The 27,365-nt window shown below is 56.6% G+C and overlaps 3 protein-coding genes across 5 annotated transcripts in view; 2 read left to right on the top strand and 1 right to left on the bottom strand.

Moving 5' to 3' along the window:
• The first annotated feature begins 516 nt into the window (after positions 1-516).
• Positions 517-3,015, top strand: IRF2BP1 (interferon regulatory factor 2 binding protein 1). Its single transcript, XM_008507311.2, has one exon. The coding sequence runs from the start codon at positions 854-856 to the stop codon at positions 2,606-2,608; it is 1,755 nt and encodes a 584-aa protein (XP_008505533.2). The 5' UTR covers positions 517-853; the 3' UTR covers positions 2,609-3,015.
• Positions 3,016-10,292: 7,277 nt separating this feature from the next.
• Positions 10,293-17,368, bottom strand: FOXA3 (forkhead box A3). The gene is made up of 2 exons (XM_008507306.2): positions 17,158-17,368; positions 10,293-12,062 (listed from the first exon to the last, which is right to left on the bottom strand). Exons 1-2 carry the CDS (start codon positions 17,224-17,226, stop codon positions 11,082-11,084), a joined length of 1,050 nt encoding a protein of 349 aa, XP_008505528.1. The 5' UTR covers positions 17,227-17,368; the 3' UTR covers positions 10,293-11,081.
• Positions 13,555-27,365, top strand: part of SYMPK (symplekin scaffold protein) — a 39,919-nt gene continuing 26,108 nt past the window's right edge. The window contains exons 1-7 of one of the 3 annotated variants that reach the window (XM_070632990.1): positions 13,555-13,788; positions 21,569-21,691; positions 21,840-21,905; positions 23,226-23,279; positions 23,374-23,447; positions 25,750-25,876; positions 26,598-26,847. In XM_070632990.1, the coding sequence (XP_070489091.1) occupies positions 13,720-13,788; positions 21,569-21,691; positions 21,840-21,905; positions 23,226-23,279; positions 23,374-23,447; positions 25,750-25,876; positions 26,598-26,847 (763 nt within the window). In that variant the 5' untranslated portion in view covers positions 13,555-13,719. Of the gene's footprint in view, positions 13,789-18,064; positions 18,299-18,796; positions 18,968-21,568; positions 21,692-21,839; positions 21,906-23,225; positions 23,280-23,373; positions 23,448-25,749; positions 25,877-26,597; positions 26,848-27,365 lie in introns of those variants that run through there. The other 2 variants (XM_070632992.1, XM_070632991.1) reach the window with 2 other exon arrangements.

The following is a 27,365-nucleotide window of genomic DNA, read 5'->3' as shown; positions in this document are numbered from 1 at the left end:
GGGGAAGACGAAGTGCCATCTCCCCGCCACCAAGTTGCCAGCTTCCCGTCCCCGTACCCTGAACCCATCCAATCAGGGCCTCTCCGCCCCGCCCCAGGAGCTGCTGCCTTCCTAACCGGTCATTGGCCCCTCTTAGATGGGCAGGGAACTGAGCCTCAGAGAGGGCAAGACTTTTTGCCTCAAGCTGCACAGCAAGTGGAGCAGAACAGCCTGTCCACTCCCTACGATTTCTGAGTCCGCGGTCGCGCTGACTATTCGTATCACATCCCCGCCCCCAGCCCTTGTACCCGAGCTCCTCGGAGCGCGCCGGACTCCCTGCCCCGAGGCGGGGAGCGGTAAGCGTGGCGCGGCGGAGAGGCGGCGAGACAGCCCCCCGCCCCCCAAGCCGCAGCCTGCCGTCTCCTTTAAGAACAGGCCCCGGCGGGACTACGTTTCCCAGAAGGCTTTGCCGGCGCGTTATGTAACTTTCCCTGCGAAGCGGCCTCTGGGGCAGAAGGAGGTGGAGGCGGTGGCGGCCGTTGCAGCGGCGGCGGCGGCGGGAGCGGAGGGAGCCCGAGGCGGAGGCGCCCGCGGCCCATCGCGGGGCCCGAGCTGTGCGCCTCGGCCCGGAGCCGGACCGGGCGGGGGCGCCGACGTGCCTCTGCCTGCCTTTCCGAGGAGGCGGGAGTGAGGAGAAAGGCTCCGGGCCCAGGGGGCGGGGAAGGGGGGCCGGGCCTGGATCGGCGGGGAGGCCGAGCCGGAGGCCCGACTGCGGCTCGCGCGGTCCCGGCGGCGCGGGTCGAACGTCGGCGGCGCGGATCGAACGTCGGCGGCGGGTGGAACGCGGGGGCCCGGCGGCGCGCGCGCGGGGGCCATGGCGTCGGTGCAGGCGTCCCGCCGCCAGTGGTGCTACCTGTGCGACCTGCCCAAGATGCCGTGGGCCATGGTGTGGGACTTCAGCGAGGCCGTGTGTCGCGGCTGCGTGAACTTCGAGGGCGCGGATCGCATCGAGCTGCTCATCGACGCCGCCCGCCAGCTCAAGCGCAGCCACGTGCTCCCCGAGGGCCGCTCGCCGGGCCCCCCGGCCCTCAAGCACCCGGCCACCAAGGACCTGGCTGCGGCCGCCGCACAGGGGCCCCAGCTGCCTCCTCCGCAGGCCCAGCCCCAGCCGTCGGGGACGGTAGGCGGCGTCTCGGGCCAGGACCGCTATGACAGGGCCACGTCGTCGGGCCGCCTCCCCCTGCCCTCTCCGGCCCTGGAGTACACCTTGGGGTCCCGCCTGGCCAATGGGCTGGGCCGCGAGGAGGTCGTGGCGGAGGGGGCTCGGAGGGCCCTGCTTGGCTCCATGCCCGGCTTGGTGCCCCCCGGGTTGCTGGCAGCTGCGGTGTCTGGCCTGGGAGGCCGAGGCCTGACGCTGGCACCCGGCTTGAGTCCTGCCCGTCCAGCCTTCGGCTCCGATTTCGAGAAGGAGAAGCAGCAGAGGAATGCGGACTGTTTGGCAGAACTGAACGAGGCCATGCGGGGCCGGGCAGAGGAGTGGCATGGGCGCCCTAAAGCTGTGCGGGAACAGCTGCTGGCGCTGTCCGCCTGCGCGCCCTTCAATGTCCGCTTCAAGAAGGATCACGGATTGGTGGGGCGGGTGTTCGCCTTCGATGCTACTGCCCGCCCGCCAGGCTACGAGTTCGAGCTGAAGCTCTTCACCGAATACCCCTGTGGTTCTGGCAACGTGTACGCCGGAGTCCTGGCTGTCGCTCGCCAGATGTTTCATGATGCTCTGCGGGAGCCGGGCAAGGCACTGGCCTCATCTGGCTTCAAGTACCTCGAATATGAACGTCGGCACGGCTCAGGGGAATGGCGCCAGCTGGGGGAGCTGCTCACCGACGGCGTCCGCAGCTTCCGCGAGCCAGCTCCCGCCGAGGCCCTGCCCCAGCAGTACCCGGAGCCAGCCCCTGCAGCTCTCTGTGGCCCACCCCCAAGAGCCCCATCCCGGAACCTGGCGCCCACACCACGCCGTCGCAAAGCATCCCCTGAGCCTGAGGGCGAGGCGGCTGGGAAGATGACCACCGAGGAACAGCAGCAGCGGCACTGGGTGGCACCCGGTGGCCCCTACTCCGCTGACACCCCTGGTGTGCCCTCACCTATCGCCGCCCTGAAGAATGTGGCCGAGGCCCTGGGCCACTCCCCCAAGGACCCTGGCGGGGGTGGGGGCCCTGTGCGCGCCGGGGGTGCCAGCCCCGCAGCCTCCTCCACGGCCCAGCCTCCAGTCCAGCATCGTCTAGTGGCCCGCAACGGTGAGGCAGAAGTCAGCCCCACAGCAGGGGCGGAAGCTGTTAGCGGGGGTGGTAGCGGCACGGGGGCGACCCCTGGGGCCCCCCTCTGCTGCACCCTCTGCCGGGAGCGGCTGGAAGACACCCACTTCGTCCAGTGCCCCTCAGTGCCCGGACACAAGTTCTGCTTTCCCTGCTCGCGGGAGTTCATCAAGGCGCAGGGCCCCGCCGGGGAGGTTTACTGCCCCAGTGGAGACAAGTGTCCGCTGGTGGGCTCCTCTGTCCCCTGGGCCTTCATGCAGGGCGAGATCGCCACCATCCTTGCTGGAGACATCAAGGTTAAGAAAGAACGGGACCCCTAGGCCACCACTGTCATCAGTCTACTGCCCCCGCCCCCTTGTCCCCCACCGCTGCTGCGGATAAATTATTCCCTCCCCCGCCCAGCCCAGTGCCACTCCCACCTGTGTACATACTCCCTTCCTCATCCCGGTTGGGTCCCCTGGGGTAGATGCATTGAGGGTGGGGGGAGAAAGCTTGTGGCTTCTGTGCGAGGGAGTGTTTGGGGTCCCTTGGCCCCCCCGGTTTCCCTCTCCCCTCCTTGGCTTGGCTTTGCTGCTGCTTGTAGTTGGGGGGAGAGGTACCCCCCTCCTCCTCGAGAAGGGGCCTCCTGAAATCTCGCTCTTTATAAACGAAGCAAAAGCATTTTATTGCCCCCCTCTCCCGCCCCCTTTTCCTCCTTCAATAAACCGAAAGATGGGTTTTTTTTTTCCTCCTTGGTCCCTTAGTTGTGTGAGATGCTGCGCCCCCTTTGGGACCGAGCTGACCCTGCAGGGGAGAACACGTTGCGCTGTGGCCTGCAGGTGGCGCCCTCCGCTCAGGCGGGCCCGCGGGCTGTGTTCACAAACGCTGAGCGCTGGGCGAACGTCCTAGCCATCGGCCCGTTTTCCGGATGACAGCACTGAGGCTCGGAGAGGGAGCGGCTCTTAGGTGGGTGCCACAGCCCAGCTCGAGAATTAGGTTTCCTTTCTGGTCCATCCCCTGTATCTGCGCAGGATGTGGAGGACTCAGCGCCCACGGAGGGCGGGAGTGGGGAACAGGCATCAAGAGGCTTCCGAGAAGGGACGGGCAGTGAGTTCTTGCTGGACAGCGAGAATTAGGCTAGATTGCTAGAGGGACTGTCCGAGGAAATTTACTTGCGTGGGGTACACTAACAGGGTGCCTGTAAACAAGGTGACCGCGTCTCGCCTCTGGGGGTGTCCTGAACTGCGCTCCTCGCGCCCACCTCGCGAGCCCAGCCTCAACGGCGGCCACCCTGGAACACCGCGACTGGCGGGGTGAAAGGCACGCCCCCCGCGGCCGCCTCTGATGTGCGCGGCCTTCTCCCGCACCTGTCCCGGTGGGCTGATCATTAACCAGGACTTCCTGCTTGCTGGCGTCACGGGGCGGGGCCTGAGCGGGCTGCGGCAAAGCAGGGGTTAAGGGGAGGGGGCGGCCCCCAGAGCCCAGCCCCCACCCCTGCAGCCTCCCCTCCTCCCCGCGACCCTGGAGATTCCGAGAAGACAGAACGCTGGGCGCAAAGGCCAGCTGATGGACAGACAGATGGGGCGTGATAGTGAATCCTGCCACCACGCGGCACTGTCACCCAGCTCTGGGACCCAAGGTTGCCCCCAGTCTAAGGTAAACTTGGAAGATACTAATGTCCCGGCCCATCCTCTTGGTCACTCAGGTGTCCCACCCACACACCTTACACACCCACATGTTCCAATTCCCAAATTTTAGGGACCCTGGGGCTCTCCTCCAGCTCTGGAGGACCCTCAGTTCTTAAACCCCTAGTTCTTGGACTGAGGGGTCCCATCCCCTCCCCCAGCCATCAGGTCTCAGGTGTTCTGTCACCCCAGGCAGTGCCAACCTGGGCTCTGGGCAGGGCTGGGAAAACCACCCCTGATTAAATACACTGGGCGATAAGCCTGGGGCAAGGGAGACGCTGGATGGAGCTCTGAGCCTGGGCACCCCTCCCGGGCAATCTGTGGCCTCCTCTGACCCAGCTCTGCAGCCCCAAGCGCTGGGTAGCTCCCCCTCCCCCATCCTCCGGGCTAGAGGCCTCCAGATCCCAGGGTCCTATGTCCCTACGGGAGCTAAAGAGCTGTGGAGGACACCTGGTCCTTTAAGAACAGCTGGTGGGTGGGTGGGGGGCAGGGGAGTCACCCCCAGCCTGGCCGGTGTGTATTCTAGATAGAGGTTGGGTTAACCATTAACAGAGCAGACGGCCTGACCTGTGTGGGTGTGGGGGGCTGGATCAGCTCCCCTCCCCCCTGGGGCCAGAGTGGAGGGGTTCTGGATCTCTTAGGGGATCAGTGGATAGATGAAGAGGCTTCCAGAAAGGAGAGACAGAGATGCAGAGAGAGACAAGGAGAGATCGAGAGACCCCCTGAGATGAGGTAGAAACAGAGAGACAGACAGTCAGAAAAGAGAACTAATAAGAGAAATATCCGGATAAGAGAGACTGAGATACACAGATGCGATGCCAACAGTAGAGACATAGAGGAAGGGAGAGAGAAGAGAGACTGAGATTCAGAGAGAGGAATAAAGAGCAGAGGAAAGAGAGACTGAAATCAGGGAAAGTGCAGGTTTGGACTAGAAAGTGAAGACATCTTCAAACTCAAAAGTTCTATGAGAGGGAGAACAGAGCTCTGTGAAGAAGAGCGAGGCTGGGTCTAGCTTGGTCACTTGGTCCCCACGACAAGGCCTGGCCCACTCCTACTTGTCCTTCAGGTCTCAGCTCGGCTGACACCTCCTCCAGGAAGCCCTCCTTGACCCCCCAGGCTGCATCAGGTGCCATTTCCGGGCTCTCACAGACCCTGCATGCCGCTATCCCAGCCCTGCACATTCTGGATCATCATTGTCTGGGGACTGGACTATGAGCCCCACGAGGGCAGCGCCAGGGCTGTCTCAGTCATCACTGTGTCCCCAGCATCACCCAGCACAGGGCTGGTTTAAAGGCTGGGTAGAGGAATGGGCTCCTTTCCCTCACCTACTGGGGTAGGTGCTGTGGATACAGCAGGGAACAGAATGCAGCCTCTCCTCTTGCGGAGCTGACATTCAGGTGGGAGATACAGAGAGATCCCTAAAATATGACAGCCGTAGTCCTAAGAAGAAAAAGTAAACCAGGGAAAGGGGATGGAGAATGATGGAGGTTGCTGTTTTAAAGAGGGAGGTAGGGAAGGGCTTACTGAGGAGATGACACTAAGAACTGAAGGAGTGAGGGAGCAAGCCAGGGAAATCTCGGGGAATAGCATGTGCAAAGGCCCTGAGGTGGGAGTCTGCTTGGTTTGTTCCAGAAGCAGCCAGGTAGCCAGTGCAGCTATGCAAGGGGGAGAGTCATAAGAACGAGGTCAGAGGGATAGTAGGGGAGCTTTGGGGGCCCTGTAGGCCATGATAGGGACTTAGAATTTTGTTTTAGTGGGAATGGATAGAGGGTTTCAAGCACCGGGTAAACGGATAGAGCAAATGAGACAAATGGCAAAGAATCAGCTGGGATGGACAGCATCTCATTGATCTATGTGCCCGGGGTTCAACAGAGGGCCTAGCACATAGGCTCAACGACAGTGTATGCACCATTGAATAGGATCCAGACCAACAGAGAAAAAGTCAGAGTGACTTTAGAGGGATGAACAGACTCCCAGGGAGAAGCCAGGTAAGGACCTGAGGACGCCCAGGGACAGCAGACCCAGACAGACAGCAGCATAGCTGAGAAGTCCTATTCCTTCCAGAGCCCTCCCCACCCGGAAAACTTCCCTGGAGCTGGAAAAAACCCCCAGGCCCCCCTGCCCGCCTCGCCCGTGGCGTGCCCACTCACACCTCAGGCAGAGGAAGCTGGCAGGCCCCACAGGAACCTTTCTGTGCGGGGGGGAGTGGAGGCGGGCGGGCGGCAGGGACGAAGGGAGCCGAGTGGCGGGCGGGCAGGCAGCGGGCAGCGGCTACACAAAGGCCCCAGTGTCTGCCCCTCCTGCCCCGGGTACAGATATAAATAATATGTACGTGTACCTTTATATATATATATACCAGCGGGCTGGGGGCAGAAGGCTGGGGGCCACACACTTCCCCAGGGGCCTGAGCACAGCACAGATCTGCTCCTGAGGGGGCTGGGGGCTCAGAGACACACAGAGATAGTGGCCAAGACTGAGAGACTCGGGCTGAGAGGGACACGGTGACAGGAGGAGAGAGAGACTCACCAAGTGCAAACGAGAGACAGAAAGAGACTGGCAGAGAAAGAGCTCGAGTTGGCAGCCAAGTGGCAGAGAGAGTGGGCTGGTTCCAGCGAAGACAGATCAGGAAAACAGCGAAATCAGGTTTCGCGGAGAAAAGACAGAAAGAGGCAGAGGTGGAGGGACAGTGACAGAATGAAGACAAGGTTCCTTCCAGAGAAAGGCAGCGCCCCGGAGAAACGCAGGTGAGAGGAAGTAGGGACACAGAGAAACAGAGAGAGGCCAGCAGACACCCAGAAAGGGGCAGAGAGAGAGAAGCAGTCAGACAGACAGACAGACAGGGCCGGGGCCAAGACTGGAGGGTTGGGGAGGCTGGCGACCACAGGTGGGAGGAGGGTTAGGGCGTGTCTCCATGTGGGGGCCCCGCCTGTGGGGCTCTTGTCCAGCTCAGCTGAGGGCGGGCTGAGGCGCAGGGCACGGAGGTGAGGGAGCTGGCCCTTGGGTTCCGGATCTTGGTGTTTACCTGGGGCTGGCATTGCAAACAGGCACCCAGCGTGGCCCTGGGCAGGCAGGGTGGGATGGGCTGGCCCCAGCCCTGGCCCCAGTGGGCCCGACACGCCCACCTGTGGCCTGGGCGGTGAGTAACACACATGGTGACACCTGGGCAGATGGTGACACATAGGGGGACAGACACAGTGACACACAGGGACAGATATAGGCAGACCCAGAGTGACAGAGACATAAACAGACCCACAGAACCCAGTGACAGAGACACCCTGTAAGAGACACAGTGACAGACACACACAGTGACAGACATCAGGACACAGTGATAGGCAAACAGACACAGCGACAAAACACAAATAGTGACAGGCAGAGGACAGAGAGGACAACGACAGACACACAGAAGACAATGACAGAACAGTGACATACATGCATGTGCAGCAACGCAAACCCAGTGACAGACACCGACACAGAGACATACAAACACACGCGGCGCATGCTAACAGCTGACCAGAGACACCTCATGGAGTAACACAAAAGAGCACAGACACAATGACATTCACACTGACACCAAGATGCATGTGTGACACCAGTGACACACATTGACATGGACGCGCACACACACACTGGTAAACCTCCTGGACTGCTGGCTTCCGGGGCGCCCCCTCCTCCTCCTGTAGGAGGTTGTGGCGGGCCGTGGGATGATTATGTTGCTGTCGCCCCTCTCGTGCTCTAGACAGCCCCTGGGTAAGGGTGCCAACTCTGGGCCAGACTGCCTGGCTTCAAGTCCCAGCTCCCCACTCACTACCTGTGTGACCTTGGGCAAGTCACTTCACCTCCTCGTGCCTCAGTTTCCCCAGTAATAAAATGGGGGGTGGGAAGGATTGGGTCAATGAATTCTACAAGGTGTTCACGTGATGCTGGCCGCACGGTGAGCCCTGGGAGCTGTTATTATCATTCTGTCCATCATCGTCATCTCATGCCGTCCGATGCAGCTGGGACCCTGCCCAAGCCCTCTGTTTCCCCACCTTGGGCCCCTCCCTTGACCATGTCACCCCAGGCCCACAGGCTGTGTCCAGGTCCATCTGACCCAGCCCCAGGCCTCTCTGTGTCCCCATCGCTATCCCTCCATCCCTGATCCCTGGCGTCCTCATGTCTGTCCATGCGTCCCACGTCTGACCGTGGTACTTTTCCATGCTGGACATCAGCCGGTTGTCCCTGGGGTGGGGGTCACACCTGCCCACGCCAGCCAAGCTGGTGGCCACCAGACACCCTGATGGATGGCCCCACCCTCCCCCAGGACCCTACAACAACACCCCACCCCTCCGGCCACCTGAGGTCCCCACTGGGGCGGCCTGAGGCCCGAGCCTGGGGACAGGAAGCCCCAGGCCTGGCCGCCTGAAAGCCTCTTTCAGCCTGGGCCTCCTCCCGCCACCACCGACTCCTCCTGCGGAATAATATTTGGGCTGTTGGCCGGGGGGCGGGGGCCAGATCCGGAGGCCGCCTGGGAGAAGCCAGAAACCGCAGGGCTTCCTGCCTCGGGCCGGCCGACTCCGGGAGAGACCCCCAGGCCCGAGGGAGGGGGGCGGGCGCCCGGGGAGACTGAGGGCCTTTCTCTCGGCCCCAGTTGTTTTTTCCAGGAACCAGAAGGAATTCCCCGGCCTGCCCAGGACAGCGAGGCTGGTGGGACGGCCGAAGGGGAGCCAGCACGGCAGGGGGCGGGGGGTGACACGCAGCCGGCAGGGCGGGCACAGTGACAGAAATAGAGGGCCTGGCATGCCTGCGAGGTGGCAGGTAGAGGCAGGGACTCGGGGAGCTGGGAGAGAGAGACCGAAGAAGGAGGCGAGAGGCCAGAGATCCAGAGAAGGAGTAGGGGAGAGGCAGACCCCAAGAGAAGAAGAGTCCCCAAGAGGAGACACCAGGGCCCAGAGAGAGGGAGGGATGGAGTCAGAGTTATGGAGAGAATGAGAGAGACTTACAGAGGAACATGTTCAAAGAAGCCGAGGGACAGAGAGAAAGGCACACAGAGACGGTTAGGAACAGAGCGACACAGAGAGATGACACTAAGAGACAAGGAGAAAGATGGACCCACAGAAACTGGGAGAGACATCACACACACACACAGACACATTCGCAGGCTTTGAATGAATGAATGAATGAATGAATGAATGAGTGGCTAGAGAGCCATCGACCAAGAACGAAATGGAAAACAAGGCAAGGACCAGACCGACCCTGCGCACCTGCTCCTGCCTGGCTGAATGACCCTGGCCCAGTCCCTTCCCCGTCTGGGCCTCAGTTTCCACTCTGTGAAATGAGGGGCGTGAAGTACACAAGTGTGTTTCTGAGAGCCATGTCCTCAGAACATGTGAGCGACAGACACCAGACTCAGAGCCTAGGGAGAGACCTAGAGAAACAGAGACACCCAGACCCCAAACCCAGACGCCCCCAGCATCTTCCCCACACGCCCCACCCTGCAAAAATGATGAACACACACCAGGGCCAGCAGACCCTCCGCACGACAGCGACAGGCACACAGCGAAGACAGGCATACTTTCTTTTAAACAGACAGACAGATGCTGACTCACAGACATACACATGAAACACACGAGGACAGGCAGACCCACAACACCGATGCAGTCACACACAGACTCTTTGTGGTAGGGGGTATGCAGACAAACTGACACAGACAGAGAGACACATGCCTAAAAGTGTGAGACCCAGAGGGACCAGGGATAGGTGGACAAAGAGAACCACACACACAACACAATAAATACACACGCACGAGAGTCTGATATCCTGAGACGGTGACAGTAAGCACACACCCAGAGACGAACAGACATATAAACCCACACAACTGAGGGATACAAACAGTAGATAATAACACCCTGAGACAGACCACAGGGACCTCAATGGGCGCATCCTTTGACCCACAGAGGCGCAACACAGATAAGACCAACACACACAGTCTCCTTCAATTAACACCTTATTTGGCCCTTCCCCTCCTCCCTAGCTTAACCAAAACTTAAGCAGCCTCTGGGCTCCCTGAGCCTCAGAGCTAGAGGTGTGTGTCTGGGTGGGGGTGGGGTGGGGAGATGGCCTTGGTCACTGCAGAGTCACCTCCCCCTGTTGCCCTCGCCCCACCACTGCGGGGGCTGCTATCTGTGAGCAAACTGTCCTTGGGGTCAGGGACAGCAAAGAGCCAAAGGTTAGGTCGATGCCTCCCCGAGCCCCTCCCCCAGGGGCAGCCAGCTCTTAGGGGCAGGAAGGAGAGGGGCCAGAGAACAGCAATTCGGTGTTCAAGCCCCACAGGGCCCACTGGCCAAGGAAAAGAGACATTCAGTAAGAGGCAGAAATGGTGCCTTTAATGGTCAGACAGAACCAGTATCCCACTTCCCGGACAAGAACCAGACGTCAGTAGAAATTCCCCCTACCCTAACCAGTCCTTTCTGGCTTCTCCTGGACCGAAGTGGGGAATGGGCTCCAGAGAAAACCAAGGCATATTCTCATCCCCATCCCTCACTCAAATCACACCGAAGAGACAGTAACGATATGGCCAACACAGGGGCTGTAGTGGCCGTCATGGTGCACAATGGAACACTGGTTATGTCAGCCAGCCAAGATGGTAGCCATCGTAGCACTCAATGGGCCAAAACAGAAATTATGCAAGATGGTGGCCAACTTGGCACTTCCTAGGCCAAGAAGTCCACCAAAAAAGAAATGGCCACAGCACCCAATGGGCCAAAGAAGATGTAACTGAAATGGTAACACCATCACACTCAAAGGGTCAGCCAAGAGGATGTCCATCACAGCATCCAGAGAACCAACCAAAATGTCACCTAGATGGTGGCCATCAGAGCACCCAATGGATCAACCAATAACATCCATCAACATGGCAGTCTTCGCAGTACCAGTACCCAGTACCAGGGCCCACCAAGATGTCAATGGCAGTTATCACAGTACCCAATGGATTGACATGATACCCACAGAGATGGCAGTCACCACAGTAAGTAATAGACCAACCAAGATGTTAACTGACGGGACAAGCAAAGTGTCACCAGAAGGATCAGGCCCCAAAAGCCTGATGGTGTGAGCTGCAGCCATACCCTACCTGCCAGCTCCCACCCCCCTGCTAGGATGCATTAAGCAGAGAGCGGGAATAGAGGCCCTGGTAGTAGACCCCAGGCTCCCCACCCTCCGCCCCGTAGCCCCCAAACCCCACGTCCAGTTTGGGAGGCGCTGGTGTCTGTTCCGACATCAGGTTGTTGATGGAGAAAGGGTGGTTGAAGTTGTAGGGCGCATCCAGCTTCAGCTCCCCGGGGAGCTCCAGGCCAGTGAAATAGGGTGTGGAGGAAGCCGGGGAGCCACAGTCCAGAGCCCCCACATCTTCCCCACCCTGGGCCTCAGGCTCGGGGGGTGGAGGCTGGGGCGGGGAGGTGACAGTGGCAGCAGGGGTGGTGGTGGAGGCGGCAGACCCTGCTGCACCGTTCCTGGAGGTGGAGGTCCCGCTGCCCCCTTTCTTCGCCTTCTCCTCCAGCTTGAAGCGCTTCTGGCGGCGCAGGTAGCAGCCATTCTCAAACATGTTACCTGAGCTGGGGTGCAGGGCCCAGTAGGAGCCCTTGCCCGGCTTGTCTGGGGAGCGCGCCACCTTGACGAAGCAGTCATTGAAAGACAGCGAGTGGCGGATGGAGTTCTGCCAGCGCTGCTGGTTCTCCCGGTAGTAGGGGAAGAGGTCCATGATCCACTGGTAGATCTCGCTCAGTGTCAGCATCTTGCCCGGCGCCTGCTGGATGGCCATGGTGATGAGCGAGATGTAGGAATACGGCGGCTTGGCGTGCGCCAGGGGCCGCCGGTACCCTTTCGGCATCTCCTTGCCATGCACCAGCCCCGGGCCCGGGCTCCCGTACCCTGAGCTGCTGCCTCCACCGCTGCTGGCACCCAGGCCTGGGAAGGTGGGCCCCAGGGGCGCGGCGGGGGCTGGGGGCGCCAGGGGTCCTGAGGGCAGTGGGGAGGCAGGGAGCCCCCCGGGGGGGTAGGGAGAGCTCAGAGGGTTCAAGGTCATGTAGGAGTTGAGGGGGGCCATGGTGGGCACTGGGGTCACCGGAGAGTAGACCTGAGGGGAGAGAAAGAGAGATGAGGGGGGGGTCAGTGAGTGTCCACTCTGCTGGTCAGCAAACGGTTGCTGGACCCACTCACTGCGTGTCCGTCTGTCTGTGTGTCCTGCCTTGTCTACAGACCCTGCCATCCTTACCTTTCTCTGTAGGAGGTAATGTCTGTCTCTTTAAGTTTCTCCCTGACCTTTAAGTGCGCTCCCTGACCCCATCCCCACCCCCACGCTCCCATATACTAGAGCCCACCAGTGGTTCTAAGTGTGGCCTAGGACACCCCGGGGAGTCTCTGAGACCCTTTTAGGGTCCCCATGACGTCATAACTATTTTCACAACAATGCCAAGATGTTATGAGCCTTTTTGACCCTCTTTCTGAGTGTACAGCGGAGTTTTCCAGAGGCCACAGGACAAGTGACATTGCAACAGACCAAATGGAGAAGGAGCTCCAAGAAGCCACCTGTCTTCTGAACCAGACACTGAGGAGATTTGCAAAAACAGTAACAGTGCCGCTCCTCTCACAAAATGTTTTGAAATACAACTATTTTAATAAAAAGATGTTATTTGTACTAACAAATTGTTGCTATTTTAAAATGAATTAACACATATTTTATAAATTTCTGTATTAATTTCTAGTGTGGTAAGTATGGAAAGACATAACCCATGTCAACGAAAACTGTTCGGGATCCTCAACAATTTTTTGAGTGTCAAGAGATCCTGAGACCAAAAAAAAAAATTGAGAACTACTGATTTATCTAATAATCTAATTTATATGTGTAGCTCTCTCTCAAGCTCTTAGATTATAAAATTACAGTTATTTTGTTGTTTTTTTTAAAGATTGGCACCTGAGCTAACAACTGTTGCCAATCTTCTTTCTTTTTTTTTTTTATTGCTTTTTCTCCCCAAATCCCCCGAGTACATAGTTGTATATTTTAGTCGTGGGTCCTTCTAGTTGTGGCATGTGGGACGCCGCCTCAGCGTGGCCTGACGAGCAGTGCCATGTCCGCGCCCAGGATCCGAACCAGCAAAACCCTGGGCCGCCGTAGCGGAGTGAGAGAACTTAACCACTTGGCCACGGGGCCGGCCCCAAATTACAGTTTTTACAGGTCAAAAGCATTTGAATATCAGAAATTATGTTTCAACCTAATATATATCATCTATTTACTATGTATCATCAAATCTAAGACAAATCACCGTTTGTAAGCTGCAGTGTTATTTTAAGTATCAATGAGAATGGAAAAAAAACACTGTCAATTATAATCAGTAGACACCATTGACTGTAAAACTCATCCCATTTTCAGAAATGTTCAAACGGGGAAAAACATGCAGCTTGGCTCAGTGCAATACGATAGACGCTGCTATGGCCCTCTAAATAACCCTCTATATAGTCTTGCACCCACTCAACAAATATTTATTGGCCACCTCCTCTGTGCCTGGCTCTGCGCCAAGCACTTCACAGGAAGTCTCTTTTCATCCTTACGACCGCACTACTGGGGAGGTGTGATGATGACACCCATTTCACAGCTGAGCAAGCTGAGGCCCAGAGAGGTTGTCCCAGGTCACACAGCAAGGAAGAGGCAGAACTGGGATTCTGAATCCACACAGTCTGGCTCCAGATCGGTGTTCTGGATCATGCTATAAAAGCAGTGACCAAGACAGACTGTGATGTCTGCCCCCGTGGAGCTGACAGACCAGTGGGAAGAGGACAAGATGAGCAAGGAAAACCGACGCATGGTGGGTGGTGATTTCTCTCTTTCTGTGTGTTTTTGCCCCTTTCATCCACTGTGTTCCATCCTCTCTCCCTCAATCCTCCATCCGCCCAGCTGCCCTGCTCCCTCCCCCCGCTGGGGTCTTGGGTACTGGGGATGCTACTTGTAGCTCTGGCGGGTGCCATCTTTGCTTTGAGTCCATGGAACCCTGTCTTATCCCCCGTCACTGTAAGTGTCTGCAGGTCCCAAGGCGCAGAGAGAAAAGGGAATTGCCAGGGTCACTCAAGGAGTCAGGAACAGGTGGCAAGCAACCCAGGTCTGAGTTCCAATCAGAAACTGTCCCTCTCTCTTCGTGTGTCTCTCCAGGGAGCTCTCTTCTCCCATGTCTCTGTGTCTCTGTCCATCTCTTTCCCTGCCTCTGTACCACTATAGTCCCTCCGTCTCCTACTCCCCATGTCCATCTCTCCCCTGCTGTCTTTCCCTTTCCCCCTCTGCCCCTCTCCCCCCCACACTCTCTCTTTTTCTCTCTCCCCGTCTTTCTCTCCTCCCTACTGTCTCCCCCGTCTCTCGCTCTTCTGCCTTTCTCTCCTCATGACTCTCCCCAACCCCATCTCTCTCTCCTCTGTTGTCTCCCCTCCACCTGCTCTGTCCCATCTCTTTCTCTTCCTTGGCACTCTCTCTCCCTCTGTCTCCCTCTACCCCACTCCTCTCCCACCCCTCATCTCTCTTTCTCCTTCAGCACATCTCTGTATCTAGCGCCCTCCTTCCCTCGGCATCACCGTCTCCCCCAGAACTCTCACATGGAAATTGGAGCCGCAGCTGCTCCCCTCCCCCATGCACTGGTCTCCCCGCTGGTAGGCTGGTCCTGCCCCCTCCCTAGAATAAAGGAAGAGGGTCCTTCAGAGATGAGGGATCCACAGAGAGTTCTTAAGTCCATCTGCCACCCCGTCCCCCTTCTCCATCTCAGTTAGACTCTCCTGTATCACAGTGGAAGATAGACTGGGACCCCAGGGCCCTCCTTTTCTGGCTCCCCACCCACCCGGAAGTTCTCCTTGAGGTCTGACCTCAAGCACTCCAGCTGCCCTAATCCACCCTAGGCTTTCCCACGCCCTGGGGCTGGGATGAACCCCCAGTGTCCGGGTCTGAGCCGGATCTCCCCCGCCGGGGTGGGGCTGAGATTAGGGGGAAAGCCCTCAGGGGACCTGCACCCCCACCCAGGAGGCTGGAATTTCTCCCCTTTCATTTCCTCATTGTCTCTGGAGGAAGGTGTGACAGGGAGCAGAAGGAGGCAGTGTGATGCCAGAAGCCTAGTTTCTAGTCCCTGTCCCCAGCCCAGGACCTCAAACAGCCCCCCAACACTCCGACAGGCTTCTGGTTTTCCATCTCTAAAATGGGGGAGCAGTTGGACCAGCTGATCTGTGAGAACGGGATGGCCAGTGGGGACGCCCCAGGGTGATAAGTTCCCAATTTCCTTCCAGACTGGGAGCCAGCCTGGTGTGGTGTGGGGGGGTCAACATCACCCCAGCAGGAGGGTGTGGTGGGCAAGAAGCAGTTTTGGGGGCCTCTTAGTTCTCCGCTGCTGAGCGAGCGCAGATGTCCTCTTCCCATTGTTCCGATCCAGTGGGAGGAGGCGGCTCCGCTGATGGGGAGGCTGGGGAGATCCTCAGACAATATCTCCATTTCCAGCCCCCCATGTGTTGGCTCTTCCAAGATATGCCCCCAAATGCTGATCATCTCTAGACTGCCCCTCGATTTCTGACACAATTTCCACACCAAACTTCAGACTGAGCCCCAAATAACAATTCCTCCTTCCTAGACCCCACCATCCACTTCTGAAGATGCGCCTCCAAAACAGATTTGTGGTCGGTTCCCTTAAATCACGTCCCCAGACTCTGAGCTCTCCGGAGGTTTAGCCGGGGTCCCCCCACTGCCTGGGAGCTTCTGTGTCCGACCTGGTCTCCACCTCCCCCACCAAAAAAGTGACACCCCCAGCCGCCCCGCCTCCACCTCTCAACATTCCCAATCCTTTCCCCAGCCGGCCTGCCCCACCCCACGTGCACCTCACACCTCCACAGCCCCAGCACTGGCCCCTCCCGGGCACCTTGCCAAGCCCCAAAGGCCTGGGGATCCGGGAGTCCCACCCTACAGCTTCAAACCCCAGACCCAGGACTCAGGCACGCTGGGGCCCCTGTAACCCCCACATCTCAGTCTCCTTGGAGAGCTCAACTGTTCCAGCTCCAAACCCCACTCAAGGCCAGAGTCCCCTTCCAATTAGGAACCCAAGCATCCAGACCCCCATAACCCTCTGACTAGGACCCCGCCCCTCCCTCCACTTCACAATTTTGACTATAGAGAGAGCGAGCTAAGGAGGAGTCCTTGCAGCAAGAGGAATGGGAGTTAGACCTAGAGGGGGACTTTCTGTCTTCGGAGGGAATTAAGATATACCCCCATCCTGTCACTCCAGGGCGGCCTTGTCTGAGATGAGACTGGTGAGGACATTAGCAATTACTGGAGGTTGCTGGAAGGAGGGGGGTAGGTGAGAAATCTGAAACCCTCCAGCCTCCAAGCAGAATCCCTGCTGAGGGTCTCTAATAACAATTACACCACTGAAGTTCAGTTCAGAGGGGTGAGGGTCCTAAATACGGATAGGGAGGAATGGCGATCGACCCCTCTCCTGCCAAACCTATTGCTCAATCTCCTGCTTTCACCTTCCCAACTCGGATCCCATTTGGGCTCCCATCTATCTGAGCCCCAACTCTAACCCACCTGTTATTTCAAATTCCCAAAGCCAAACTTCATCTCTAAGCACCTCCATCTTTTACCCTTGAGCACAACCCCTATTTCTGACCTTATCTTAGACTGCTACCTGGATCCTTAGCCCTGAACCCTAATTCTGATTTCTACCCCAGAACCCCCATCTTTAACACTATATTCTAACCCTGAGCTCCCACCTCAGGCTTCCCTTCATGGTGACCTCTCTCTCCTATCTCTTAGTCCCTCTGTTTCCCCCCAGCTTTGAATCTCATTTCCTCATCTCCCAGCTCTGTCCCCTGTCCTGGAGCTCCGATTCTTATCCTTGATTTGTTAATTTTAATCTCTTGGATTTTGGGTCCCTAACACCCAGCCCTCAGGTTTAAGCTATGATCTGACCCTTGCCTAAATTTTCCCGACTCCCATGTAAGCGCTCACTCGGACTAGCCTACCTAAACCGCGCTCGCCTGCCTTACCCTCGGTCCCTGACTCCTACACCTGGTCTTCGTGTCTCTAGTTCCTCAGCTCCTAAACTCTAGTTGGGGCCCCCCTTTGAGCCCCACACCCCGGTCCTTGCTCCCACTTAAGCCCGCACCCTGATTCCTGTCCCCCTCTTCCCGCTCCGCCATCCCCGAGGACACACCTCGCCCGCCTCCGGGTAGTAGCTCCACTCGGCCAGGTCATGGGCCTCCATCTTCACCGAGCCCAGCATCCCCCGGGCCTGCGCCCCCACCCGCCCCCGCTCCGGCCCGGGGGGAATCGAGCGCTTCGGATCTCTCAGCCGGCACGGCCCGAGTTCCGACCGGCGCCCGCCCGTCCGACCGCCCGGGGTCCCAGCCGTCCCGGGCTCCGCGGGAGGCGGCCACGCTTTATAGCCGGGACACCCCCCCCCCCCCCGCCCTCACCCGCCCCGGGCTCCCCTCCCGCCTCCCCGAGGGCGGCGCGCTCGGACTGGGGCGCCCCCTGCGGGATTGCGAGGAGATAGACCTCAGGCGCCGGGAGCCGCAGCCCGGGGACGCGAGAGCTGGAGATGGCAGAAGAGGGAGGGTGCTGCTGGTGGGAGGCACTGCTGATGCTAAGGGCCCCGAGGGCAGAACTCTGGCGCCCTTCTGCCCCAGGGGGCTTCATCATCTCGACAGGAGAGAGCGAATAGCCAGAGCGCAGCGTGACCGCCGCAGAGGAAGGGGGCGCAGAGCGCAGTGCGCTCCAGGGGTCCAGATGTGCCAGTAGAAAGACCGGTAAGAGACACTCGAAACCACATTCCTACTGCACGGACTGGAAGACTCAAGCTTCTGACAGCTGGAAATGCTCCAGATGTGTAAATGGTCAGGACCAAAGGTGGAGGGGATCGGGGCCTCTGTTCAGACCCTACTATGGCCGCAGACCACCTCCAAGACGGAGGAGCTTTGCCGCCCGAACTCTCCACCCTTTCCAACACCAGCCGTCCAGGGACTCAGAACCTCTGTGAACTCCATTTCCCAGAAGCCTCTAACTCGCTTTCCGTCCCGCGCCTCTGCCAAAGGACTACATTTCCCAGAAGGGATGGCATCAGAAGGCCGGAAATGAAGTGCTGGCCCGGAGTCGTCATTTGCGGGGGAGGGCGGAAAGCAGCTCTAGCGGCGTGAGGTAGGGGCGGGGTCGGGCCGCGGTGTGGACTGCATTTCCCGGCGACCCTTGCATGTGCAGCGCGTGCGCAGTGGCACAGCGGCGAACGGAAGATGGCGGCGGCGTCTGTGGAGAGGCGCTGCTGAGGGGGCGCGAGGGGGACGGAGGCCGGAGCTGCGGTGAGCGAGGGGCGGCATGGGGGCCCGGGGACGAAAGGAGGAGGGACCCTGAAGCGGCAGGGGCGCCGGCTGGGGGTTGGGGGCGCTGCGAAGAGAGAGGAGCCGTGACGTCCGGGACCTCAGCGTCTTCCCCAGCTCAGGACCCTCCCGGGGCTCCCCAGTGCCCTCAGGGCGAAGTTCCAACGTGGCCCCCGAGGCGCGTCGGCCCGGCCGGCCTCGACTCTGCCTCTTTGCTCCTTCCCCACTTGGCACAGCTGCACCGGCCTTTCGCTTCCTCAAACTCGCCCTGCGACTTCCCGCCGCAGGCCGGTGGCACACGCTGTCTCCCTTTTCCCCATTCCGCCTGGCTACCTCCCATTCATCGCTCGGGGCTCGGCGCCGACGTCACTTCCTCCGCGAAGCCCTCCTTTCCCGCCCTCCGTGCCGAAATCCGCAGGCTCCCCGCTCTCATAGGCCCCCGTTCCTTTCCTTCACGTCACGTGTGGTCTGGTTTGTTATGGGACTTGTATTTGTGTGGCTGTTTGATCGCGGCTGTGCCCGTGAGCTCTAGGGGGCAGAGACTGTGTGGGTGCTGGTCACACCGAAGACGCCCACTTAGTGTTGGTTGAATGAATGAAAGATGCTCGTGGGGCCGCTCGGTGTAAAAGAGGGCAGTCGTCATACTCCCAGGTGGGAGTGGGGCCGTGGGACTCCGTAAGGAGTGCACCAGGAGGGGAAGGAAACAGTGATTGCTGGTGATGGCCAAAGACTGCGAACACCCCGAATGTTCTTTAATAGGGGAGACTGGCAGGAAGGAACTGATGACATCTGCATAATACTATGCAGCTGTAAAAAGAGATGAGGGGGGAGAAATGAGGAAAATCTATCCGCTGATATAGAGAGTGGCCTCTGGCATATGTTAAGTGAAAACAAACGAAGTGGAAGACAGTGTTTATTTTAAGCTCCCTTTTTACCAAAAAAGGGGAAGTATGTGTATATGTTTTTAAAAAAATAAAAGAATAAGCCAAAAAGTGGAAGAGGAAGGACAGAGGGTAAAACATTTTGGTGGATGGCAACGTGTTAGCATCATGAAGAGAGTGGAAGGTTCGTGGTGAAAGGTTCACTGTGTTCTGATGGGGGACGGCGCGTGCTGCTGTCGGGTGGCCATGCCCCTTGGCGTGCGTAAGCAGACCTGGGGCGGAGAAGCAACTGCTCTCAGACAGGCGTCCCGCCGAGCATGGAGGACTGCGGTGCTGGTCTCCATCTTACCAACCGCGAGCCTTCGGCCCAGTGGCTTTACCTCCCTGGCCTCCAAGTTTCCTCATCTGTAAAATGGAGATTACAGTAGTGCCTGCCTCACAGAGTTGGTGTTGGGGAGGGAGAGGAAATCGAAATCTGAACTAGGGTGGTCAGGGAAGACGTCCACGCCGAGATTTTTGAGTTGAGACCTGAAGGAAATGAGGAGGGAGAGAGCTGTGCCACTGTCTGCGGGGAGGAGGATTCCAGGCAGGAGGAAGAGAAGCTCGACGGCTTTGGGGAAGGGGCGTGTTTGGCGTGTTCAGGGTACACGGAGGCCAGGGCGGCTGGAGCAGAGAGCGGGAAACGAGGGCACAGGTAGAAGTGGCCCGATCGGATAAGGTCTTCTCGGCCTTGGTGAGGACAGTGGCTTCCACTCTAAGCCAAATGTGGGGTGAGTGTCAGCGGGGGGGACTAGGAAGGAGGCTGCTGGACGGTCATTCGTTCAGCACACACCTGGTGAGTGACACCTGTGGACAGTCCATTAAGGTCCTTTTGAAAGACGCATCTTTTTCCTGCTCCTTGAATTATTGTTAATGGTTTACGCGGTTTCCTTCAGATCTTTTCTGTGCACGTAAAAATAGTAGTTCTGCTTCCCTCACGTTTGCTAAGGGTGTTCACTCATCTCCCCCTCAGGATAGTCCTGGGGCGGAAAGACTGTGCCCATCCCTGTTTACAGAAGAGGAAAGAGACCCCGCTGCTCCTCGCCTCAGAGCCTTCTGTCTCTACAGACAGACTGGACGGAAATGGATTGAATCGCATATATTCCTCTGGTGCAACAGGCTGTGGGGACATCTTTTTATGATGATAATACACTGAGATCCACCAAACATTTTTCCCCTTTCCTCCCTCTTCTGCTTTTTGGTTTATCTTTTCAGTTTTCAGTTTTTTTCTTTCTTTAACGTGTGTACGTACTTCCCTTTCTTTTATAAAAAGGGAGCATACTGAAAACACTGCCTTCCACTTTGCTTCTTTTCACTTAATATATGCTGGAGCCCACTGTTTATCAGCGTATAGCGATTTTCCTCATTCTTTTTTATCCCCTCCCTCATTCCTTTCTACAGTCGCATGGTATTTTATTATGTGGATGTATCATAGTTTTTTAGCCAGTCTCCCTATCTAAGAACGCTTGAGTTGCTAATAGTCTTGTGCTATTAGGAATAGTGCTGTAATTGATATCATATCTTTCTTATTTCATACTTTGCCAGTGTGACTTTGGGACAGATGCCCAAAAGTCTGCCCCCTCCTTTTTAAAAACATCTCCATAATATTCCAGGAAATGGCTGAAACATAGCGTACTTGACTCTGCCTTTTCTGACGTCTCAGGTACTCACTGTGTGCAGGACCCTGTGACTGGTGCCCTCAGAACTATGGTTTATGAAGCTTGCTCTGGGGGCTGCCCCGTGGCCGAGTGGTTAAGTTCGTGCTCCGCTGCAGGCGGCCCAGTGTTTCGTCGGTTCGAATCCTGGGCGCGGACATGGCACTGCTCATCAAACCACGCTGAGGCAGCGTCCCACATGCCACAACTAGAAGGACCCACAACTGAAAATACACAACTATGTACCGGGGGGCTTTGGGGAGAAAAATGGAAAAAAAATAAAATCTTTAAAAAAAAATAGCTTGCTCTGGTATCCAGTCCAGAGTGAGCCCAGATGGAGAGAAAGGAAGCACTGAGACCGGCGAGGTGGCTGCCATGCGTTCATTTGTTCAGGATTCAGCAGATGTGTGTGGTCAGCCCCTTATGTGTAAAGTTCTGAAGGCCAGGCTTGGTTCTCCATGAGGTACTGCCTCTGACTTGGGAGACATCGGTCTCCCCGAAATTACAACCATCATGTACACATACAATCTGAGACAGACCCTGCAGGGGGAGGGGCTTCAGAAGACCCAGCAGGGACAGGACAGGCTGGAAAGGAGGGTTGAGCCTTTGTGGATGGCAGGGTGAAGGTCCAGCCCATCACAGGGACCCAGAGCTTGATCTCTTCTCTTCTTCTCCAGGGAGTACCGACAGCAGCCATGGCAGGCAGCAGTGGGGACAGCGTCACTCGCCGGAGCGTGGCATCACAGTTTTTCACACAAGAGGAGGGGCCAGGCATCGATGGCATGACCACCTCAGAGAGAGTGAGCATGGAGAGGGGGGCTTGGAGTGGGGAGGCACAGCCCCTGTCTTTGGGCAATCCCCCCCCGCCCAGGTGTCAGAGCCCAGGAAATGCGAAGGGGCTGGGCTGGCAAGGCTAGCACCATCCTCTGCCTCTCCCTCTCCTTCCAGGTGGTGGATCTCCTCAACCAGGCAGCGCTGATCACCAACGATTCAAAGATCACAGTGCTCAAACAGGTGAGGGGGCAGGCTGATGCTGGGCTAAGCAGGACAAGGGGAGAGGGGATGGGAACCCGTGAGAAAGAAGACATGGAAGTAACACTAGTGTCCACATTGTAGCACTTAGGATATGCCAGCGTGGTGCTCCGTGCTGCACAGGCATGTTCTCCTTCAATTCTCATAAAAGCTCTATGAGGCAGGCAATTTCCTCCCCATTTTATACAGAAAGAAGCAGAGTCTCAGAGCTTAAGGAATTAGTCCAGGGTCGCTCAGCTAGGAGCTGGCTGGACTAGGACTTGAATGCTGGATCCCAACTCCGAATCCTATGCTCTTCATCCCTGTGTTTCCTGTCTGCCGGGGTCCTGTCCAGTGGGGAGGACATGCAGGTCACCAGACAGTGAGGACCCAGAGCGGGCAGGGCTGGCATGGAGGAGCCCAGAGAGGACTCTTGACCCAGCCTAGGGGTAGGGAGTCAGGGAGGGCTTTCTGGAGGAGGGGATATCTGAGCTGAGACAGGAAGAAGAAGGAGAGAAGCAGGCCACGTGAGAGAGGGAGAGCGTCTCAAGCAGAGGGCACAATCGCTTGTGGAAAGGCAGAGACAAGGGGGATTGGGGGGCCTGGGTGTGGTTCAGAGCAGGAGGCAGGTGGAGTTCAGAGGTTCAGAGGTCGGGTTGCCTGAGTGAGAACCCCAGTTCTGCCACTTGCTCAGAGTGTGGCCTTGGGTAGCCGACTCCACCTCAGCAGTAGAGTGGACTGCTGACGGGGCCTCCCTCGTGGGGTGGCTGTGAGGGCCATTCAGCAGCCGCTCTGTGGGTTGTAGGAGCCAGTCCTGTGCTGGCACGAGGCTTCTGTGAGAATGTCTGTGGAACGGCTTGTTCCAGGGAGCCTGGCAGCTACGGGTTCTCACTGTCACAAAATGCGTGCTGAATTGTGGCCGTGTGAAGGGGGAGGAGAAGCGGGAGGAGCGTGGGGAGAACGGATGGACGGGTGAGACAAGGTCACCCCTCAGAGAGGCAGGAGTCCTGCAGCGCTTCCCTGTTTGCTTCAGCCCCTTTCTGGATCACGTACCCTCTATCTGCCAGCACCTGCGTCTCGTAGGATCTTCCTACTGCAGCCTCACAGTAGCCCTGTGAGTTGGTGTTTAAGGTCCCCATTTTACAGAAGAGCGTACTGAGACTCAGGGGAGCCACTTGGCCAGGCCATGGCAGGGAGTGGCAGATTCGAACTGAGTTTGTCTGCTGCCTGCCTCCATGCTCTTTTCCCTACAGGATCCTGTCTGCACTGGTTAGACCTTGGTTTTATATGTGTGTCCCTCCTCCCCATCCCGTCTCCTTCTAGGTCCAGGAACTGATCATCAACAAAGATCCCACACTCTTGGACAACTTCCTGGATGTGAGTGACCGACGGGAGAGAGAGGGTGTGGGTGCAGCGGTGAGGGGATGGATCCTGGTACAGCCTTCACCCACCTTCTTCCTCATGTTGGCAGGAGATCATCGCTTTCCAAGCAGACAAGTCGATTGAAGTGCGCAAATTTGTCATCGGCTTCATCGAGGAGGCATGGTATGGGGTGGCGCAGGGAGCTCCCCACCTCACCTCCGCTTCCCAGACCCCTTCTCCCTCCCATGCACGCTGACTCCCCAGCAAATACTTAAGAAGGTGTAGATCTGGGGCTCATCCACGATTCCTCTGCTTCTCCCACGCTTCACATCCGCGTCATCAGTGAGGACTGTCGCCTCTACCTTCAGAATGTGAACAGCGTCAGACCATTTTTCAGTCACCTCCCTTGCTGTTCGCTGGTCCAAACCATCGCTAACTCCTGCCTGGATGACTTCGGTGGCCTTCTATCTGGTTCCTTGCTTCTACTCTTTTTTTGTTTAATTGAAGTGAAATTCACATAACATTATATTAACTATTTTTAAGTAAATAATTCAGTGGCATTTAGCACATTGACCGCTTAGTTCCAAAACATTTTCATCCCCCCAAAAGAAAACGCTGTACTCATTTTCTGCTTCCTCTCTTGCACACGGCAGCCAGAGTGATCCTTCTAGAATGTAAATCAGACCTGGGCGCTTCCCACTCTCAGACCCCTACTGGCCCACTGGTCCACTTAGGTTGAAACTCAAACCCCTTGCCCTTGCCTCATCTCCTTCTGGAGGCCTGTCTCATCTTTGCTTGTGTCTCCTGGCTTCCCTGTTCCTCAAAAAACTGTTGCCCTTCACAGCCTCTCCATTTGCTGTGCCTGCAAGGGACACTCACGCCCAGAAAGCCACGTGGCTTGCTCCCTCGCTTCCCTCTAGTCTTCCTCAGCGAGCCCTTCCAGGCCATGCCAGTGCAGCCCCACACCCCTGGCACCCCATCTGCGCGTTCTTTATAGTGTTTGCATTAGCTGAAATCACCTTGATGCTTCTCTTCCCCACAAAAATGTCAGCTCCTTGAGGGCAGGACTTTTCTCTCTTGGGACCACTGTATCCCAGTGCCTGGAACAGTGTTGGCACATATGAGGGGCTGCGTACGTATTTGTTGAGCAAGAGTTGAATCAGAATAGTAACCACTGGCAGGCTTGCTCTGCCACGCCCTGTGATAAATCCTCTCTGTTGTCGCCTGTAATCTCAGCAGCCTTGGGGATGGAGACTTTGTGACCCACCTTTAAGGGAAAGAGAAACTGAGGCTCAGGAGGTTGAAGTGACTTGCTCAAGCTGAGTCATGTGTTCCTTAAACATTTGCTGGAGGCTTTGTGGCTGGGAGGAAGTCAAGTAGGCCCTAGTTAGTGTTTTCTGTTCCTCAGGCACTGTGTTACGTGCTCCACCTCCTTTGTTATTCGATCCTCAGAATGACACTGTGGCTTAATTGTTTGGCCCGTTTAACGGAGGACAAACTGTGACTCAGGGAGGTGAAGTGAGTTTCCTAAGGTCACATAGCCAGTGTGTGACAGGGCTGGGATTTTAACCCATGTCTGTAATGCCGTTGTCCAAATTCTCAGTCTCTGCCTTTTACTGGGAGAATTTGTGGTAAGTTTCCTGAGTTTGCAAAGAAAGCTATGTCCTCACCAGATATGTATCACGAGCCTGCTGTTTACCAGGCATTTGTGTCAGGATGTAGAAATACAGCAGTGAGTAAAAACATATTCCAGCCTCCATGTAGCTGACAGTTGAATTTCGTATTTTTTGACTGATTAGCTTGACATTTAATTTCAATATATAACATGCTGTGAAAGTTATATTCTGAGCTCTAGGTGTGGCCTTTTAAATTGCTGTATTCATTGAACAAATATTTATTGAAGGCCTTTGGTTCTTCAACAAAAAAATGAGATTCTGCTAGTACTCAGCCTGCGAAGGGTCCCCCGCTTTCAGAGCCCTCCGACTTAGGTAAACAAGTTAGTAAACAAAACTAGTGATTACATAAAGCAAGTGCCTTGTGGGAATCGTGGCGAATGTCTATTGAATGCTTTCTCTACTGTTCTAACCACTTTATATGTCTACTTGCAATTTTCATGAGTCATGAGGTAGATACTGTTCTAAATGGGACAAAGTTACTATTCTAAAGGAGACAAATTGCCTGCCCAGATTCACACTTATCTGGCTCTGCTGCCCGCTATGTGAACAGCAGGACCCTAAGAGAATGAGAGTGGGGTTGCAGGACCAACCTAGATAGAGAGTTTGGGCGCAGCTCTGTCCAATGGAGCCAGGCATTGTTCTCTGCTTCCTATATGCTGGTAGACAAGACAGGTACGTCCCTGACTTTGCCCACCTCCGTTCCTGTCTCCAGACACACTCACCCTGATTTCCCTTTCCTCGTGGACTCCAGGCTCCCGTCACCTACCCAAAGACCACCTTGACCTTGCCCTTTTTCCTCCCTCCCCTAGCAAGCGAGACATTGAGTTACTGCTGAAACTGATCGCGAACCTCAACATGCTCTTGAGGGACGAGAACGTGAATGTGGTGAAGAAGGCCATCCTCACCATGACCCAGCTCTACAAGGTGGCCCTGCAGGTGAGTGCTCCCTCCCCACGCAGGGGCATCCCGACCTGACAGCTTTCATTTACAGACTCATCTGGTGGAGTTCAAAACCAGGGTCACATCAGATTCTTTATAGGCAAGATGTGCTATTAATCTTTGGGAACAGACAACGAGGGGATTTAACATTGTCTAATGTCCAGAGAGTTGCCATTAACCCATCCTTCCATCCGTTCTTTTATGCATTCAACAAACATTTCCAAGTACCTCTGTGACCAGGATGGGCCGGGTCCTGCCATCATGGTGCTCAGGGCTCAGTGAGGGGGACACCCTAATCAAAGAATCACAGAAATGTTAATTACGGACTGTAGTGAATGCTATAATGGAGAGAAAACCCTGTGGTGTGACTTTTATTAGCATTAATGAAATGAATGAGTCCATTCACTCTCTGCCACCAGCTTGTGAAGTTAGCTTTGTTATTCCTTTGTCTTCCTTAAGATTTGAGCCTTCATCACTCTGGGTTATCACTGTCTGTGAATCTCATGAGGACAGGACCACACCTGCCTTGATCACCACTGGGCCCTGTCCCCAGCATCATGTAGTACAGAGCCGGGAACAGAGTTGTAACTCAGTAAATGTTCCCAAGTGAATGTATTCGTCATCATTTATGCATCTCTGGGTAGTGGTGGAGTTGGCAATAGATGTCTCGTCCCTATCTCTCTGTCTGTCTGTCCATCCCTCCCTGGCCTGCCTGCAGTGGATGGTGAAGTCACGGGTCATCAGTGAGCTCCAGGAGGCCTGCTGGGACATGGTGTCTGCCATGGCTGGGGACATCATCCTGCTGTTGGACTCTGACAATGACGGCATCCGCACCCATGCCATCAAGTTTGTGGAGGGCCTCATTGTCACCCTGTCACCCCGCATGGCTGACTCGGAGGTGCCCCGACGCCAGGAGCATGACATCAGCCTGGACCGCATCCCTCGCGACCATCCCTACATCCAGTACAGTGAGTGCCGCCCATTAGCTGATGTCGTTTGTCAGTCACTGCACAGGCCCCCTTTCCCTGTTCCCATTTTCTCTTGGTTTTTCGTTGTTGGAGACAGTACAGTACAGTGGTGACAACCCTGGCGCTAGGTGCAGATCCCGGCTTCACCGCCTGCTCACTCTGAGCTGGGGCGAGCTGCTTCTCTCCTGACTTCACTTTCTCTCTGTAAAGTGGAGGTGATGGGAGTCCCCTTCACAGGCTTGTAGTGGGGTTCCGTGAGGGCGTGAGCACTTAGTTAATGCTGGCTAGTTTTATGGCTTTCTTCCTTGCAAATTATAAAGCTCGTACGTGCACACGCCTGAAATGTCATGCAGTAAATCTAGAGGGGTGTAAAGGGGAAGCCCCCTCCCCTGGTCCTGCTTCCCAGAGGGAAGTTCTGCTGAGAGTTTTGTTTCCTTCCGGACCTTTTCTATGCAGGGAGAGATAGTTGAATGTTTATAGTCTTAGTTTGCACATTTGTTGGCTCTTGTGTTTGTGAA

This window comes from Equus przewalskii, chromosome 9 (genome assembly GCF_037783145.1).
Source record: "Equus przewalskii isolate Varuska chromosome 9, EquPr2, whole genome shotgun sequence".
Classification (NCBI taxonomy): domain Eukaryota; kingdom Metazoa; phylum Chordata; class Mammalia; order Perissodactyla; family Equidae; genus Equus; species Equus przewalskii.
The sequence above is the reverse complement of the archived record's forward strand: the minus strand, read 5'-3'. Positions and strand labels throughout refer to the sequence as shown.